The 18,122-nt window shown below is 59.4% G+C and overlaps 1 protein-coding gene across 1 annotated transcript in view; it reads left to right on the forward strand.

Annotated features, from left to right (window-relative positions):
- Positions 1-16,532, forward strand: part of LOC121272806 (structural maintenance of chromosomes protein 1A) — a 64,187-nt gene extending 47,655 nt beyond the window's left edge. Inside the window, exons 21-25 of the mRNA XM_041179595.1 lie at positions 5,743-5,897; positions 8,191-8,342; positions 9,078-9,147; positions 12,220-12,330; positions 16,429-16,532. Coding sequence (XP_041035529.1) covers positions 5,743-5,897; positions 8,191-8,342; positions 9,078-9,147; positions 12,220-12,330; positions 16,429-16,509 — 569 coding nt within the window. The 3' untranslated portion in view covers positions 16,510-16,532. The remainder of the gene's footprint in view (positions 1-5,742; positions 5,898-8,190; positions 8,343-9,077; positions 9,148-12,219; positions 12,331-16,428) is intronic.
- The last annotated feature ends 1,590 nt before the right edge of the window (positions 16,533-18,122 follow it).

Consider the following 18,122-nt stretch of genomic DNA (forward strand, 5'->3'; position numbering starts at 1 on the left):
CGCCTGTGTGTGTGTGCGCGCCTGTGTGTGTGTGCGCGCCTGTGTGTGTGCGCGCGCCTGTGTGTGTGTGCGCGCCTGTGTGTGTGTGCGTGCCTGTGTGTGTGTGCGTGCCTGTGTGTGTGTGCGCGCCTGTGTGTGTGTGCGTGCCTGTGTGTGTGTGCGCGCCTGTGTGTGTGTGCGCGCCTGTGTGTGTGTGCGCGCCTGTGTGTGTGTGCGCGCCTGTGTGTGTGTGCGCGCCTGTGTGTGTGTGCGCGCCTGTGTGTGTGTGCGCGCCTGTGTGTGTGTGCGCGCCTGTGTGTGTGTGCGCGCCTGTGTGTGTGTGCGCGCCTGTGTGTGTGTGCGCGCCTGTGTGTGTGTGCGCGCCTGTGTGTGTGTGCGCGCCTGTGTGTGTGTGCGCGCCTGTGTGTGTGTGCGCGCCTGTGTGTGTGTGCGCGCCTGTGTGTGTGTGCGCGCCTGTGTGTGTGTGCGCGCCTGTGTGTGTGTGCGCGCCTGTGTGTGTGTGCGCGCCTGTGTGTGTGTGCGCGCCTGTGTGTGTGTGCGCGCCTGTGTGTGTGTGCGCGCCTGTGTGTGTGTGCGCGCCTGTGTGTGTGTGCGCGCCTGTGTGTGTGTGCGCGCCTGTGTGTGTGTGCGCGCCTGTGTGTGTGTGCGCGCCTGTGTGTGTGTGCGCGCCTGTGTGTGTGTGCGCGCCTGTGTGTGTGTGCGCGCCTGTGTGTGTGTGCGCGCCTGTGTGTGTGTGCGCGCCTGTGTGTGTGTGCGCGCCTGTGTGTGTGTGCGCGCCTGTGTGTGTGTGCGCGCCTGTGTGTGTGTGCGCGCCTGTGTGTGTGTGCGCGCCTGTGTGTGTGTGCGCGCCTGTGTGTGTGTGCGCGCCTGTGTGTGTGTGCGCGCCTGTGTGTGTGTGCGCGCCTGTGTGTGTGTGCGCGCCTGTGTGTGTGTGCGCGCCTGTGTGTGTGTGCGCGCCTGTGTGTGTGTGCGCGCCTGTGTGTGTGTGCGCGCCTGTGTGTGTGTGCGCGCCTGTGTGTGTGTGCGCGCCTGTGTGTGTGTGCGCGCCTGTGTGTGTGTGCGCGCCTGTGTGTGTGTGCGCGCCTGTGTGTGTGTGCGCGCCTGTGTGTGTGTGCGCGCCTGTGTGTGTGTGCGCGCCTGTGTGTGTGTGCGCGCCTGTGTGTGTGTGCGCGCCTGTGTGTGTGTGCGCGCCTGTGTGTGTGTGCGCGCCTGTGTGTGTGTGCGCGCCTGTGTGTGTGTGCGCGCCTGTGTGTGTGTGCGCGCCTGTGTGTGTGTGCGCGCCTGTGTGTGTGTGCGCGCCTGTGTGTGTGTGCGCGCCTGTGTGTGTGTGCGCGCCTGTGTGTGTGTGCGCGCCTGTGTGTGTGTGCGCGCCTGTGTGTGTGTGCGCGCCTGTGTGTGTGTGCGCGCCTGTGTGTGTGTGCGCGCCTGTGTGTGTGTGCGCGCCTGTGTGTGTGTGCGCGCCTGTGTGTGTGTGCGCGCCTGTGTGTGTGTGCGCGCCTGTGTGTGTGTGCGCGCCTGTGTGTGTGTGCGCGCCTGTGTGTGTGTGCGCGCCTGTGTGTGTGTGCGCGCCTGTGTGTGTGTGCGCGCCTGTGTGTGTGTGCGCGCCTGTGTGTGTGTGCGCGCCTGTGTGTGTGTGCGCGCCTGTGTGTGTGTGCGCGCCTGTGTGTGTGTGCGCGCCTGTGTGTGTGTGCGCGCCTGTGTGTGTGTGCGCGCCTGTGTGTGTGTGCGCGCCTGTGTGTGTGTGCGCGCCTGTGTGTGTGTGCGCGCCTGTGTGTGTGTGCGCGCCTGTGTGTGTGTGCGCGCCTGTGTGTGTGTGCGCGCCTGTGTGTGTGTGCGCGCCTGTGTGTGTGTGCGCGCCTGTGTGTGTGTGCGCGCCTGTGTGTGTGTGCGCGCCTGTGTGTGTGTGCGCGCCTGTGTGTGTGTGCGCGCCTGTGTGTGTGTGCGCGCCTGTGTGTGTGTGCGCGCCTGTGTGTGTGTGCGCGCCTGTGTGTGTGTGCGCGCCTGTGTGTGTGTGCGCGCCTGTGTGTGTGTGCGCGCCTGTGTGTGTGTGCGCGCCTGTGTGTGTGTGCGCGCCTGTGTGTGTGTGCGCGCCTGTGTGTGTGCGCGCGCCTGTGTGTGTGCGCGCGCCTGTGTGTGTGCGCGCGCCTCTCTTGCCCGCGCGCGCGCGCCTCTCTTGCCCGCGCGCGCGCGCCTCTCTTGCCCGCGCGCGCGCGCCTCTCTTGCCCGCGCGCGCGCGCCTCTCTTGCCCGCGCGCGCGCGCCTCTCTTGCCCGCGCGCGCGCGCCTCTCTTGCCCGCGCGCGCGCGCCTCTCTTGCCCGCGCGCGCGCGCCTCTCTTGCCCGCGCGCGCGCGCCTCTCTTGCCCGCGCGCGCGCGCCTCTCTTGCCCGCGCGCGCGCGCCTCTCTTGCCCGCGCGCGCGCGCCTCTCTTGCCCGCGCGCGCGCGCCTCTCTTGCCCGCGCGCGCGCGCCTCTCTTGCCCGCGCGCGCGCGCCTCTCTTGCCCCGCGCGCGCGCGCCTCTCTTGCCCGCGCGCGCGCGCCTCTCTTGCCCGCGCGCGCGCGCCTCTCTTGCCCGCGCGCGCGCGCCTCTCTTGCCCGCGCGCGCGCGCCTCTCTTGCCCGCGCGCGCGCGCCTCTCTTGCCCGCGCGCGCGCGCCTCTCTTGCCCGCGCGCGCGCGCCTCTCTTGCCCGCGCGCGCGCGCCTCTCTTGCCCGCGCGCGCGCGCCTCTCTTGCCCGCGCGCGCGCGCCTCTCTTGCCCGCGCGCGCGCGCCTCTCTTGCCCGCGCGCGCGCGCCTCTCTTGCCCGCGCGCGCGCGCCTCTCTTGCCCGCGCGCGCGCGCCTCTCTTGCCCGCGCGCGCGCGCCTCTCTTGCCCGCGCGCGCGCGCCTCTCTGTGTGTGTGTGTGTGTGTGTGTGTGTGTGTCTCTCTTTCCCTCGCTCTGTGTGTGTGCCTCTCCCTCGCTCTCTGTGTGTGCCTCTCCCTCGCTCTGTGTGTGTGCCTCTCCCTCGCTCTGTGTGTGTGCCTCTCCCTCGCTCTGTGTGTGTGCCTCTTCCTCGCTCTGTGTGTGTGCCTCTCCCTCGCTCTGCGTGCGTGTGCGCCTCTCCCTCGCTCTGCGTGCGTGTGCGCCTCTCCCTCGCTCTGCGTGCGTGTGCGCCTCTCCCTCGCTCTGCGTGCGTGTGCGCCTCTCCCTCGCTCTGCGTGCGTGTGCGCCTCTCCCTCGCTCTGCGTGCGTGTGCGCCTCTCCCTCGCTCTGCGTGCGTGTGCGCCTCTCCCTCGCTCTGCGTGCGTGTGCGCCTCTCCCTCGCTCTGCGTGCGTGTGCGCCTCTCCCTCGCTCTGCGTGCGTGCGCGCCTCTCCCTCGCTCTGCGTGCGTGCGCGCCTCTCCCTCGCTCTGCGTGCGTGCGCGCCTCTCCCTCGCTCTGCGTGCGTGCGCGCCTCTCCCTCGCTCTGCGTGCGTGCGCGCCTCTCCCTCGCTCTGCGTGCGTGCGCGCCTCTCCCTCGCTCTGCGTGCGTGCGCGCCTCTCCCTCGCTCTGCGTGCGTGCGCGCCTCTCCCTCGCTCTGCGTGCGTGCGCGCCTCTCCCTCGCTCTGCGTGCGTGCGCGCCTCTCCCTCGCTCTGCGTGCGTGCGCGCCTCTCCCTCGCTCTGCGTGCGTGCGCGCCTCTCCCTCGCTCTGCGTGCGTGCGCGCCTCTCCCTCGCTCTGCGTGCGTGCGCGCCTCTCCCTCGCTCTGCGTGCGTGCGCGCCTCTCCCTCGCTCTGCGTGCGTGCGCGCCTCTCCCTCGCTCTGCGTGCGTGCGCGCCTCTCCCTCGCTCTGCGTGCGTGCGCGCCTCTCCCTCGCTCTGCGTGCGTGCGCGCCTCTCCCTCGCTCTGCGTGCGTGCGCGCCTCTCCCTCGCTCTGCGTGCGTGCGCGCCTCTCCCTCGCTCTGCGTGCGTGCGCGCCTCTCCCTCGCTCTGCGTGCGTGCGCGCCTCTCCCTCGCTCTGCGTGCGTGCGCGCCTCTCCCTCGCTCTGCGTGCGTGCGCGCCTCTCCCTCGCTCTGCGTGCGTGCGCGCCTCTCCCTCGCTCTGCGTGCGTGCGCGCCTCTCCCTCGCTCTGCGTGCGTGCGCGCCTCTCCCTCGCTCTGCGTGCGTGCGCGCCTCTCCCTCGCTCTGCGTGCGTGCGCGCCTCTCCCTCGCTCTGCGTGCGTGCGCGCCTCTCTCCCTCGCTGTGCGTGCGTGCGCGCCTCTCTCCCTCGCTGTGCGTGCGTGCGCGCCTCTCTCCCTCGCTGTGCGAGCGTGCGCGCCTCTCTCCCTCGCTCTGTGTGCGTGTGTGTGTGTGTGTGTGTGCGCTTCTCTCTCTCGCTCTGTGTGCGTGTGTGTGTGTGTGTGTGTGTGTGCCTCTCTCGCTCTGTGTGTGTGTGTGTGTGCCTTTCTCTCTGGCTCTGTGTGTGTGTGTGTGTGTGTGTGTGTGTGTGGCCAGCACGGTCGAAGAGGTAGCTCGGGAGCGTAGCCTCCGACTGAACTCTGGCGGTCTGGCGAGGGGGTTGTGGGAGGTTGTTGGGGGGGGGGGTGGGGGGTCACAGGACCCAAGTGGAGCGAAGGAGAGTTTGAGGCTCTGCTCGGGCGCCGAGAGTGATGAAGCGTTTTCTCCACGCCTACGCTTTCATTGTTTCAAAGACCTCTATCAGGTCACCACCCCCCCCCCCCCCCCCCCCCCCCCCCCCCCCCCCCCCCACCCCAACCCACCCACCCCCACCCACCCCACCCCACCACCCTCTGTTTTCTCTATTCCAAGATGCGCTGACCCTCAGAGGCCACAGCAGCGGTGAGCCGTGAGTAGGAGATTGAGGCCTGAAGGAACTGAAAAGACAGGCCGAGGCTGTAAAGGAATTAAAACATAGGAGCAGGAGTGGGGCCACTCAGCCCCTCAAGCCTGCTCCGCTGTTCAATAAGTTCATGGCTGACCTGTAACCTCAACTCCACATTCCCACCTGTCCCCATAACTTTTCACCCCCCCCTCCCCGCCACCCACCTTGCTTGTCAAGAATCAATCTACCGCAACCTTAAAAATATTCAAAGACTCTGCTTCCAACGCCTTTCGAGGAAGAGAGTTCCAAAGACTCACGACCCTCGGAGAGAAAAATTCTCCTCACCTCTGTCTTCAACTGGGGCACCCCTTATTTTTAAAGAGTGAGCCCCCGGTTCTAGATTCTTCCATAAGAGGAAACGTTCTCTCCGCATCCATCCTGTCCGAGACCCCCCGCCCGCCTCCCCTCAGGATCTTAAAGGTTTCAATCGAGTCGCCTCTCACTCTTTCTAAAACCCCAGCGGGTACAAAGCCCTGGCCTGTCCAACCTTCCCTCGTAAGGCAACCCGTCCGTTCCTGGTATTAGTCCGGTCAACCTTCTCTGAACGGCTTCCAATGCGTTTACATCCTTCCTTAGGTAAGGAGGCCAACGCTGTGCGCAGTGGACAGTTCTGGAAATAGCAGGCAGGTCGGGCAGCATCTGTGGAGAGAGAGGGAGACAGAGACACAGAGTTAATGTTATCTCAGGTCGAGGTGGCCTTTCACCTGAAACTTTCCAAACCCCGTGAATCGGCCGACCCATCGTTTTTAAGCTAGCTGGGCCCCGCGAAAGAATAAATTTGAAAAAAGTTCACCTGATAACGCGGTTAAAATGGTGCCCCCCCCCCCCCCCCCCAACCCCCAGCTTTTTTGTGTGACTGTCTCTAACCGCCTTCCTCCTCCTCCTCCCTCTTTGTTGGTCAGAATTCGAGGCCGCCCGAAAGCGAGCCAAAAAAGCCAAGCAGGCTTTCGAGCAGATCAAGAAGGAACGATTCGACCGCTTCAACGCCTGCTTCGAAGCCGTGGCCACAAACATCGACGAGATTTACAAGGCCCTCTCGCGGAACAGCAGCGCACAGGTAAGGGCGCGGAGCGTGCACCCCCCACCCCCCCCACCCCCCCGGCTGGCCGGGCTACTACCTAGACCAGCCCTTCTTTTCTTGCCCTTTGGTGGGATGGCGGGCATCATCACACACGTTACCCATCCCCCGGTTGCCCCCCCCCACCCCCCCCCCGGAGAAGGTGGCGGTGAGCCTCCACAGTCCCGTGCGGTGTAGGTACGCCCGCCCGCGGCGCTGTTAGGGAGGGGGTTTCCAGGACTCTGACCCAGCGACAGCGAAGGAACGGCCCATGTAGTTCCAAGTCAGGATGGTTGTTGGTGGGGGGGCTCGTAGGGGAACTTGAAGGGGTGGGGGGGGTAGGGAGGAGGTGATGGCTGTAGCGGTATTGCTCTGGGGACCCGGGTTCGAATCCCGCCACAGCAGATGGTGGAATTTGAATTCAGTAGAAATCTGGAATTCAAAAGGTCTAACGGTGACCGTGAAACCACTGCCGATTGTCGCAAAAAAACCTACCTGGTTCACTAATGCCCTTTAGGGAAGGAAATCTGCCGTCCTTACCCGGTCTGGCCTACATGTGACTCCAGACCCCACAGCAGCGTGGTTGGCTCTTAAATGCCCCTCTGAATAAAGGCAATTAGGGATGGGCAATAAATGCTGGGCCCAGCCACACCTCATGAATGAATTTTTAAAAATCTCCCAGGAGGTGGTGTTCCCCATGTGTCTGCTGCCCTCGCCCTTCTAGGTGGTAGAGGTGGTGGGTTTGGGCGGCGCTGTCGAAGGAGCCTTGGCGAGTTGCTGCAGTGCATCTTGTCGATGGTACACACACTGCTGCTGCCCCTGTGTGTCGGTGGCGGAGGGAGTGAATGTTGAAGGTGGGAATTTTTAGGGGCAGCGATAGGGATGCACCCGCTGCTCTTGTCCTTCTAGGCACTCGAAGTCGTGGGTTTGGAAGGTGCTGCTGAATAGTAGCGTGCAGCTCTGTCAGTGGAGCTGTGCCCCTTCAGTCCACCTGGTCGGAGGGCCGACGGGCAGTAGGTGGGCTGGAGGCGGGGGTCCTCCGTTTTCGACAGCTCACCCAAGAAGACGACACTTCTGATGGCGTGTTGCCCCTGCGCTAGTGGCGCTGACGAGTGTCAACCTGGCTTGAGGTGGGGACCCTGCACAACCTGCTGACTGGGAGGCAGAGTGCCGCCCACCGATGCCTGCAGAAGTCCACTTCTATCCCCCTTATCAGGTCTTCCGGTACAGGCCGGAGGGTCTCCTCTGTGTACCCGAGAGGGCACGAGGGGCCTCGCGTCTTAACTCCGCATCTGTCAAGGCAGCGCTCCCTCAGTGCTGGCACTTGGAATGCTCCCCCGAGAACATAAGTAATAGGAGCAGAAGTGGGCCACTCGGCCCCTCAAGCCTGCCCCGCCGTTCGATAGGATCGCGGCTGGTCTGCCCCAGGCGTCAGCTCCTCATAGCCCTCAACTCCCCGATGTTTCAAACGTCTATCTACCCCCCTCTTTAAATACTTTGTGATCTAGCCTCCACAACTCTCTGGGGTAGAGAATTCCAGACATTCCCTACCCTCCTGAGAGAGGAAATTCCTTCACATCTCAGTTTTAAATGAGTGTCCCCTTATTCTGTAACTACGTCCCCTAGTCCGAGCTTCCCCCACTAGTGCAAACATCTACCCTGTCGAGCCCCCTCAGAATCTTGTACGTTTCAAAAAGATCACCCCTCATTCTTCTAAACTCTAATGAATAAAGGCCTAACCTGTTTAGCCGTTCTTGATAAAGTCAACCCCTTCATCCCAGGAATCAACCTAGCGAATCTCTTTTGAACCGCCTCCAATGCCAGTATATCCTCCCTTAAAGAACGAGGACCAAAACTGTGCACAGGTGCGGCTTCACCAACACCCTGTACCGGTGTAACAGGACCTCCCTATTTTTTAAACTCCAAACCCCCTAGCCATGCAGGCCCAAATTCCATTTGCCACCTTAAATACTTGCTGCACCTGCCTGCTAGCTTTTTTTGTTTCATGCACAAGAGCCTGGATTACTGGGGCCGGGTCTCCCAGGATGGGGCTCAAACCCTCCGAACCTGAGGGCGTTAGTGGAGACCCACACCTGATGCCTAATCTCCTCAAGTGTAATCATTTTTGTGTATGTGTGAGCATCTTAGGATGTTACAGGTGCTATATAAGATTCAAATTGCATGTGTGTGCGTGCGTGAATGTGCGTGCGTGCGTGAGTGTGCGTGCCTGTGTGTGTGCATGAGTGCACGTGCGCTTTTATTCATCCGTGACCTTGTTTTCACTCACTCCCAGGCCTTCCTCGGCCCGGAAAATCCGGAAGAACCGTACCTGGATGGGATCAACTATAACTGCGTGGCTCCGGGGAAGAGGTTCAGGCCCATGGATAACTTGTCCGGAGGGGAGAAGACAGTCGCAGCCTTGGCCCTGTTGTTTGCTATCCACAGGTAGGGATGTTTGTGTTGGTGCATCAGGAGGCCCCCCCCACCCCACCCCACTTGTGGCAAGGTGGCGCGCTGCATCTAGTGACTTGTCGAGCGGCCCATTTTACTGCTGGATTTAAACCCGGACCGAATTGGAGTGAAACATTGTAAGTTTCAGGCTGCAAAACCGGTTACCCGTAACCAGTGTGAAGCCCCTGTGCGCATAATCGATGAGCAGGAGGAGGCCATTCAGCCCCTCGAGCCTGTTACACAGGAACAGGAGGAGGCCCATTCAGGCCCCTCTCGAGTCTGTTACACAGGAATAGGAGGAGGCCATTCAGCCCCTCGAGCCTGTTACACAGGAACAGGGGGAGGCCCATTCAGCCCCCCTCTCGAGCCTGTTACACAGGAACAGGAGGAGGCCATTCAGCCCCTTGAGCCTGTTACACAGGAACAGGAGGAGGCCATTCAGCCCCTCGAGCCTGTTACACAGGAACAAGGGGAGGCCCATTCAGCCCCTCGAGCCTGTTTCACAGGAACAGAGGGAGGCCATTCAGCCCCCTTGAGCTATAACTCGACTGATTTCTCACCATTCCTCAATAACACTGTGCCCTTACCCAATATAAATCCCATGCTCTCCATGCTGAAAATTCCAGTTGTGCTGGTTGCTGTTGACTTTTCCATCTCATTCATGCTTGCAAACGGGTCAGGGATACAATGTTAACTTGCTGCTAACCATCATCTACCATCTTTCTCCAGCTATAAGCCAGCCCCGTTCTTTGTTCTGGACGAGATTGATGCTGCCCTTGACAATACAAACATTGGGAAGGTGAGTGCTTGCATCCTGATCTGTGCAGGCCCCAAGCTTAACATTGGCAGGTGCAGGAGTCCGAGGAACAGAGGGCTGTGTGTGGAGGTTGCCTCTGGTTACTGTTGTGCTCCTGTGAATCTCTTGTGTGTGCCTGAACAACGCTCACACTCTCTTTTGCATTCTCAGTCTCACTCGCTCACCTCCTCACTTTTTCATGCACACACGCCCTCTCTCTATCTCTTGCGGTCACATGGTCAGTTAACTTGCACCCATTCATACTCTCTCGCACTTGTTCCTCACACCCTGATTCTCTCGCCCCTCACACCCCGATACTCTCATTCTCACTTGTTACTCACATCCTGATACTCTCACTCGTCAGTCACACCCTGATACTCTCACTCTCACTCGCACTCGTTCCTCACACCCTGATACTTTCATTCTCATTTGCCCCTCAGACCCTGATACTCTCACTCGCGTTCGTCACTCACACCCTGATACTCTCACTCGCGCTCGTCACTCACACCCTGATACTCTCACTCGCGCTCGTCACTCACACCCTGATACTCTCACTCGCGCTCGTCACTCACACCCTGATACTCTCACTCGCGCTCGTCACTCACACCCTGATACTCTCACTCGCGCTCGTCACTCACACCCTGATACTCTCACTCGCGCTCGTCACTCACACCCTGATACTCTCACTCGTCACTCACACCCTGATACTCTCACTCGTCACTCACACCCTGATACTCTCACTCGTCACTCACACCCTGATACTCTCACTCGTCACTCACACCCTGATACTCTCACTCGTCACTCACACCCTGATACTCTCACTCGTCACTCACACCCTGATACTCTCACTCGTCACTCACACCCTGATACTCTCACTCGTCACTCACACCCTGATACTCTCACTCGTCACTCACACCCTGATACTCTCACTCGTCACTCACACCCTGATACTCTCACTCGTCACTCACACCCTGATACTCTCACTCGTCACTCACACCCTGATACTCTCACTCGTCACTCACACCCTGATACTCTCACTCGTCACTCACACCCTGATACTCTCACTCGTCACTCACACCCCGATACTCTCATTATCACTCGTTCCTCACACCCTGATACTCTCACTCGCACTCGTTCCTCACACCCTGATACACATTCTCACTCGCCCCTCACACCCCAATACTCTCATTATCACTCGTTCCTCACACCCTGATACACATTCTCACTCGCCCCTCACACCCCAATACTCTCATTATCACTCGTTCCTCACACCCTGATACTTTCATTCTCATTTGCCCCTCAGACCCTGATACTCTCATTATCACTCATCACTCACACCCTGATACTCTCACTCGCGCTCGTCACTCACACCCTGATACTCTCACTCGCGCTCGTCACTCACACCCTGATACTCTTACTCATCACTCACACCCTGATACTCTCACTCGCGCTCGTCACTCACACCCTGATACTCTCACTCGTCACTCACACCCTGATACTCTCACTCGTCACTCACACCCTGATACTCTCACTCGTCACTCACACCCTGATACTCTCACTCGTCACTCACACCCTGATACTCTCACTCGTCACTCACACCCTGATACTCTCACTCGTCACTCACACCCTGATACTCTCACTCGCGCTCGTCACTCACACCCTGATACTCTCACTCGCGCTCGTCACTCACACCCTGATACTCTCACTCGCGCTCGTCACACACCCTGATACTCTCACTCGTCACTCACACCCTGATACTCTCACTCGTCACTCACACCCTGATACTCTCACTCGTCACTCACACCCTGATACTCTCACTCGTCACTCACACCCTGATACTCTCACTCGTCACTCACACCCTGATACTCTCATTCTCACTTGTTACTCACACCCTGATACTCTCACTTGTCCCTCAAACCCTGGTACTCTCACTCGCACTCACACCCTGATACTCTCACTCGCACTCGTCCCTCACACCCTGATTTACTCACTCGCACTCATCGCTCACACCTTGATATTCTCACTCGCCCTCATCGCTCACACCCTGATATTCTCACTCGCCCTCATCACTCACACCCTGATATTCTCACTCGCACTCGTCACTCACACCCTGATATTCTCACTCACACCCTGATATTCTCACTCGCACTCGTCACTCACACCCTGATATTCTCACTCGCACTCGTCACTCACACCCTGATATTCACTCGCACTCGTCACTCACACCCTGATATTCTCACTCGTCCCTCACACCCTGATATTCTCACTCGTCCCTCACATCCTGATATTCTCACTCGTCCCTCACATCCTGATACTCGAACTTGTCCCTCACATCCTGATACTCGAACTTGTCCCTCAAACCCTGATATTCTCACTCGTCCCTCACATCCTGATACTCGCACTCGTCCCTCACACCCTGATACTCTCTCTCGCACTCATTCCTCACACCCTGATACACATTCTCACTCGCCCCTCACACCCCAATACTCTCATTATCACTCGTCCCTCACACCCTGATACTCTCACTCGCACTCGTTCCTCACCGAGACTTTCACTTGGCCTCGCCCCTCATGCCCCGAAGCACTTGCTCTCAATCGCCACTCACACCCTGAAGCTCTCTCTCACCCTCGTCCCTCCCACCCTGACACCCTCATCTGCCCTCGCCCCTCGCTCACACTGGGCCTCACCCTTGATCTGATTCCTGCACCTCCTGGTAAGCAGCCATGTAGCTGTGCCTGACCTGTCAAATGCAGCTAGTGTAGGGAGAAGTGAGAGATAACTCCACCACCACCCCCCCCCCACCCCGCCCTCTTTTCCCATGTTCAGCTGCTGAAGAGTGGAACGCTGGATGCCTTCAGATTGCACTGCCATCATGGCTGCCTGGGATCAAATGGAGCGGGCGCTGTATTTGTCTCTCCTGCTGGTGCCCCATGGTGGCCGAATAGCTCTCCTCCTATCAGGGGGATGTGTATCCGGAGCAGAGGCCTTGCAGCCCCGGGAATGAGTCAGAACCTTTGGCTGAGGGGAATGGTTTGGGGGAAATGAGTTTTCAGGTGGCACCTTTGCTGTTTTCAGGTTGCAAACTACATCAAGGAGCAGTCCGTGTCGAACTTCCAGGCTGTGGTCATTTCCCTGAAAGAAGAATTCTACACCAAGGCCGATGCCCTTATCGGAGTCTACCCCGAGGTATGTGACAGCTGGAGGCTTTACCCCTTGCCCTGCCTGAACGTAACCAAAAGCGCTGGATGTGAGAAGTAGTGGGGATTTATTTCATCCAGCTTCTAGCAGATTTTGCGTCTCCGCTCCCCCCACCCCTACAGCACAGAAGGGAGGCCAATCGGCCCACCGAGCCTGCACTGGCCCTCTGAGCGAGCCTGTCTGTCCCGTCCCACTCCCCTGCCTTATGCCCGTAGCCTTGCGCGTTCTCTCCTTTCAGGGAGCCGTCCGATTCCCCTTTTCAATACCTCGATCGAACCTGCCTCTGCCACCCTCTCGTTCCAGACTCCGACCACCCTCTGGGTGAGAAAAAAAAAATCTTTCCTCGCCTCACATTTACTCCTTTTACCAATTATTTTGAACCCGTGCCCTCTAGCACTTGATGTTCTCTTGAGTGGGAACAGTTCCTCACTCTTTACCCTCTGGTATCTTGAATGCCCCCATCAAGCCTCCTCTCAGCCGCCTTTTCCCCCCCCCCAAGGGAAAAACAGTCCCACCCTCTCCAATCTACGCTCGTAGCCGCAGTTCTTCATCCCGGGAATCATTCCTGTGAATCTCGTCTCTGTACTCTCTCCAGTGCCTTCAATATCCTTCCTTGAATTTGGCGCCCAGAACTGGACGCAGTGCCCTGGCTAGGGCTGATCTATTACCGTCTTCTGCAAACAAAAGGAACGTGTTCAGGCCTTGTGCCTTTTTTGAATTACTGGGGAACCTGTAGCTCCCTGTTTGCTTTTCCCGTGAGAATGGCTTGGCCGGCCAGAGTCGACTCGGCTGACCAGCCCGGCACCCCCCCCCCCCCCCCTCCCCCCCCCCCCCACCAACTGTGGCCTGCGTTGTTTGTGATCCTTTGAAATTTGGCATTCTTGCCTTTGTCCCCGGTGAGTGCAAGACGAGCAGCTTCGGCAGCATGCCCCTCTCTCCGGCGGCATACGAGCCTCACTCTCCGTAGCCCTGCTACGGTTTTGTCGTTTCTCTCTTTCAAGCACGCGTCCTATTCTCTTCAGAAAGCTGTCGTTTGATCGACTTCCCCCGCGCCTCCCGGAAGTGCGTTTTAGATCATAAAATTCTCCACGTGTGTGAAAACAAAGTTGGCGTTACTTTTGCCAATTATCTATAAGTCTGCGTTCTTCTGGCTTTCGACCCTCCTGCCACTAGAAACAATTTCTCCTTACTTACTCTCTCAAAGCATTTCATGAATTTGAACCCCTCAATTAAATCTCCCCCCCCCGCCCCCCACCCGCACTCCCGGCTACCCACTTAGCCTCCTCTGTCCTAAGGAGAACAATCCCACATTCTCCACGTTAACCGAAGCCCCTCATCTAAAGAATCTTCTTTAGCCAGAGAGTGGCGAATCGATGGAATTCATTGCCACAGAAGGCTGTGGAGGCCGGGTCACTGAGTGTATTTAAGACCGAGGTAGATAGGTTCTTGATCGGTGAGGGGGGGTCAAAGGTTACGGGGAGGAGGCGGGAGAATGGGGGTTGAGAAACTCAACAGCCGTGATTGAATGGCGGAGCAGACTCGATGGGCCGATTGGCCTAAATTCCGCTCCTATGGTCTTACGGTCTATCTTTGGGACTGTCCTTGCAAACCTCCTCCGCATGCACCCTCTCCAAGGCCTTGACATCCTCCCCGAAGGTGCAGGGCCCCAGGGTTGGGACGCAGTACTCCAGCTGGGGCCCCGACCAGTGTTTCACGAAGGGGACTAGCTCAACTTCCTTGTCCTCTTATTATTTATCCCTCCACGGGACGTGGGCGGCGCTGGCTAACCCGGCATTTTGTTGCCCGTCCCTAATTGCCCCTTGAGCTGAGTGGCTTGCCACGCCATTTCAGGGGGGGGAAGCAGTTAAGAATCAGCCGTGTGGCTGTGGGGTCTGGAGTCACGTGTAAGGCCAGACTGGGTAAGGACGGCAGGTTTCCCTCCCCTAAAAGGGGCATCAGTGACCCAGATGGGGTTTTTAACCACAATCGACAGTGGTTTAGGGCAAAAGAAATAGGACCAGGAGTAGACCATCCGGCCCCTCGAGCCTGCTCCGTTTGGCTGATCGATTTGCGTTTCGGATTCCACATTCCCATCTACCCACCCCCCCACCCCCACCCCCCCGATAACCTTACATTCTTGTCAGGCAAGGGAATCAACCTGCCTCTGCCTTAAAGATATTCAACGGCCTCACCTCCTGAGGCAGAGAGTTCCAAAGTCGCAGGACCCCCGAGATGAAAAAAAAATCTCTCCTCGTCTCTGTCCCAAAAGGGCGACCCCTAATTTTAAAACTGTGACTCTTTTTCTCTCTCCCCCAACCCCCCCGCAGTTCTGGACTCACCCACCAAGAGGAAACACCCTTTCCACGTTCACCTTGTCGAGACCGTTCAGGATCTTGCCATACCTCAATCGGATCACCCCTCGCTCTTCTAATGGTCACCATTGCTGAGGCGAGCTTTTCAATTCCAGATTTATTCACCCAATTCAAATCGCACTGTGGTGGGATTTGAGCTCTTGCTCACTGTCTCTACCACCACCCCCCCCCCACCACCCCAAGAGCATTAGCCTGAGTTTCTGGATTACTAGCCCAATGACCTGATCGCTGGGTCACCTACTCCTCTATGCATTATTTTGTTTGAAGCTGCTTCATCAACTTATCCCACCACCTTCGTGCGCCTGAATCCTCAGGCCTCTCCTTTCCTTTAAAATTACGCCATTTAACTCCTATCCCGATTTTTCACCCCAAAACGACCTCAACCCCCCCACCCACCCACCCAAGCAGTTGAAGCAGACACGCGCAGTAGAGGGTTTGACAGGGTAGATCCTGAGAGGTTACTTCCCCGTCACACCCCAACCCCAACTGGAGAGTCTGCAAAACGGTCTCGGGATAGAGAGGGGGGTCTACCCGCCGGGGGCGAGGAGAAACTTCTCTCTGAGGGATCATGAATCTTCACCCTGTCGCCAGCTCGGTGCCTTCGGGCGGGAGATGGGAGAAGGGGAGCGGACACGGTGAAAGAGGGGGGAGGTGGGTGGTAAGGGTGGGGGGAGACCGTGCTGCGCTCCTGCTGTTTTGTGCCTGCCTGGGTCGTGGGCTTTGTTACCGGGGCGTTTCGTCGGCCGGGCCTCACCTGGGGGGTGGGGCGGGGGTGGGGCGGGGGGTGGGGGGTTGTTGGTGGTAGGTCACCGATTACCAGTCGCCCTGCACCGAGGGGAGAGAACCTCCCCCACCCATCCGTTATCGGAGAACGGTGGAGCGCCGAAGGAGGCCTTTCGGCCCATCGTGCCCGTGCTGGCTCCAGCTCCTCGTGTTACCCCCGATTCTTTGGTCGGTTATCTTAACCCTGCATCCCGTGGTCGTCGACCCTCCCGCCGGGTGGACTCGGATCCCACCCCCCCCCCCCCCCCCACCCCCCCGACCCACCCCCCCATTTCGTCTTGTCCTGTGGGGGTGGGGGTTCGCCGCAAGGGAGGTTGACGATTGGGCTCAGGGTTGTTGTGTTTCTGCCTGCCCAGCTCCCCCCCTGCCCCACCAAACAACATCGCACTGCCTTGCGAGGAGTGGGGAATCGGTCAAGGTGGATCCCGTCCAGCCACCACCTTGTCAGAAATCGGGGGGTGGGGGGAGGACAAGGAATGAGTATCAGGCCGGCAGCGGCTACCCGCTCGAGCCCAGCGCCCAGTCCCCCCCCACCCCCTCCCAATCATCTCCCTCACCATGCCCTGGACTAACCCCCCACCGACTCCCGGCCGGGGAGGAACAGCAAGATCTACCCCGCCCCTCAAAGGATTTTTTTTATACGGCTGTGCACGCCCCATGATGCAGCCAAGCACGGTTTTAGCACCGGGGAGCCAGGGCGGAGATGAGAGGGAAGGGCGGCCTTGTGGGGGCAGGAGAGGGGTGACTATTTCCAACTGCCCTCCACCCCGTCTCTGTTCGAACCCCCTACGGGCGCTCCAGGCGTGGGCGCGCGTCGGCTGAGATCTCGCAGCGCGTGCCTCCTCGAGGGTCGGGTGAGGAATGTCCCTTCTTGTTTCATCTAATATTTTCTTTCCCCCCCCCCCGCTCTCTCTCTCTCTCTCCCTCTCAGCAAGGAGACTGCGTCATCAGCAAAGTGCTGACCTTCGACCTGACTGGGTTCCCAGAAGCCGGCCCATCGCCCAACGACTGACAGCGGTGCTGGGTGGGGGTGGTGGGTGGGTGCTGTGGGGGGAGGGGGGTGGGGTGTGGTATCATTGGTTGGGGCACTCACGGTACATCATACACCTGGCAGGGTGTGTGTGTGTGTGTGTCTGTGTTGAGTGACTGAGCTTCATCCCTGTGGTGCTGAGGAGATGGAGCCTTTTTCCTTCTGCTTTGTAACCGCCCCCCCCTTTGCACCTGCTCTTTCCCCCCGCCCCCCCCCTCCCGCTCTGTCTAGCGCGGGGAGAGCTGGGGTGGAAAAGGACGCTAGAGTTAGGACGTTGTAGTCCTGGCGCCTCCAGCCTCCCCCTCCCCACCCACCCCCCCCCCCCAAATCTCGACCACAGGTGGGATCGAGGCCACCGCCCACATGGCCTCAAGCCCACAACCCCGGTGGGGGGGGGGAATGGGGTGGGGGGACGCTCCAGATGTGAGGGCTCTGCCCTTTTGCACTGCTCGTTTAAAATACAATTAATATAAAACAAAACAAAAAAGCCTGGGCTTCTCCCCAGATACCACACCCCCCCCCACACACACACACACACACACACACACACACACCGCCCCCCCCCTCTCCCTATCCAAACGAGACCCGGGGTGGGGGCCGGCATGAGCTCCACCTGCTGGTCCTCCACCTGAGGTGGACTCCGCAATCACCCGGCTTGTTTTTTAAAAAAAAAATCGTCATTGCCCGGGTCGAATTGCGAGGAGGTGGCGTTTCCCTTCTTTTGGAAGCTCGAGGTGGAATTCAGGCCCCCCCCACCACCACCACCACCACCACCACCACTGTGGGCCGATGGATCTTCCCATCGGAGCAGTACGCTGGGCAAAGGGTGGACGAATAGCTGTGTCACAGAGTTAGGGTGGAGGGGGGGGGGGGAGGTGTGTTTAGCGGTGGTGAGAAGCTTCCTTTTTAGCGCTGCTGCTGTCCCCTTGTATCCGTTCCCTCGAGCTGCCCCCTCTCCCCCTTCAGCCAGAGAGCACACCCGGCGCCTGCCAGCGCTTCACCCTCACCCCATGACCAGTTCATGATGTCCTCTCCAGGTATAACTTTCCCCAAGTGTGGGGGGCGGGTAGGGGGGATAGGGAGGGGGGGGGGGGGTTAGGGGTGGGCATCTCAGAAGGGCACACCCCTGTGTGCAGCTGTGCCATGAAGGTTGACCATTGTCCATTGACCCAAACCCCTCACCCCCCCACCCACCCAACGCCGTCACCCGGAGGGGTGGGTGAAGGTTGACCATTGTCCATTGACCCAAACCCCCCCCCCCACCCCACCGTCTCCCGGAGGGGTGGGTGAAGGTTGTCCATTGACCCAAACCCCCCCACCCCTCCCACGCAACGCTGTCACCCGGAGGGGTGGGTGATTTTTAAGATACGAGTCCTTTTTAAGACATTTGATACAACGCGTGGTGACCGGGTTAATATCCCTTCACTTGCTTTAAAGATGATGTTGAAGCCTTTGTAATCGTGGACAAATCCGATCTCTTTTAGAGAGAGAGAATCATGTTAGACTTGGCTTTCAGCTTTGGTGCAAAAATCACCTTTTTTTTTCCCCCCTGAATACCCCTCCCCTAATAAAAGTAAAACATGTTTTATTGATTT

Source organism: Carcharodon carcharias, chromosome 35 (assembly GCF_017639515.1).
Source record: "Carcharodon carcharias isolate sCarCar2 chromosome 35, sCarCar2.pri, whole genome shotgun sequence".
NCBI classification, from domain to species: Eukaryota; Metazoa; Chordata; class Chondrichthyes; order Lamniformes; family Lamnidae; genus Carcharodon; species Carcharodon carcharias.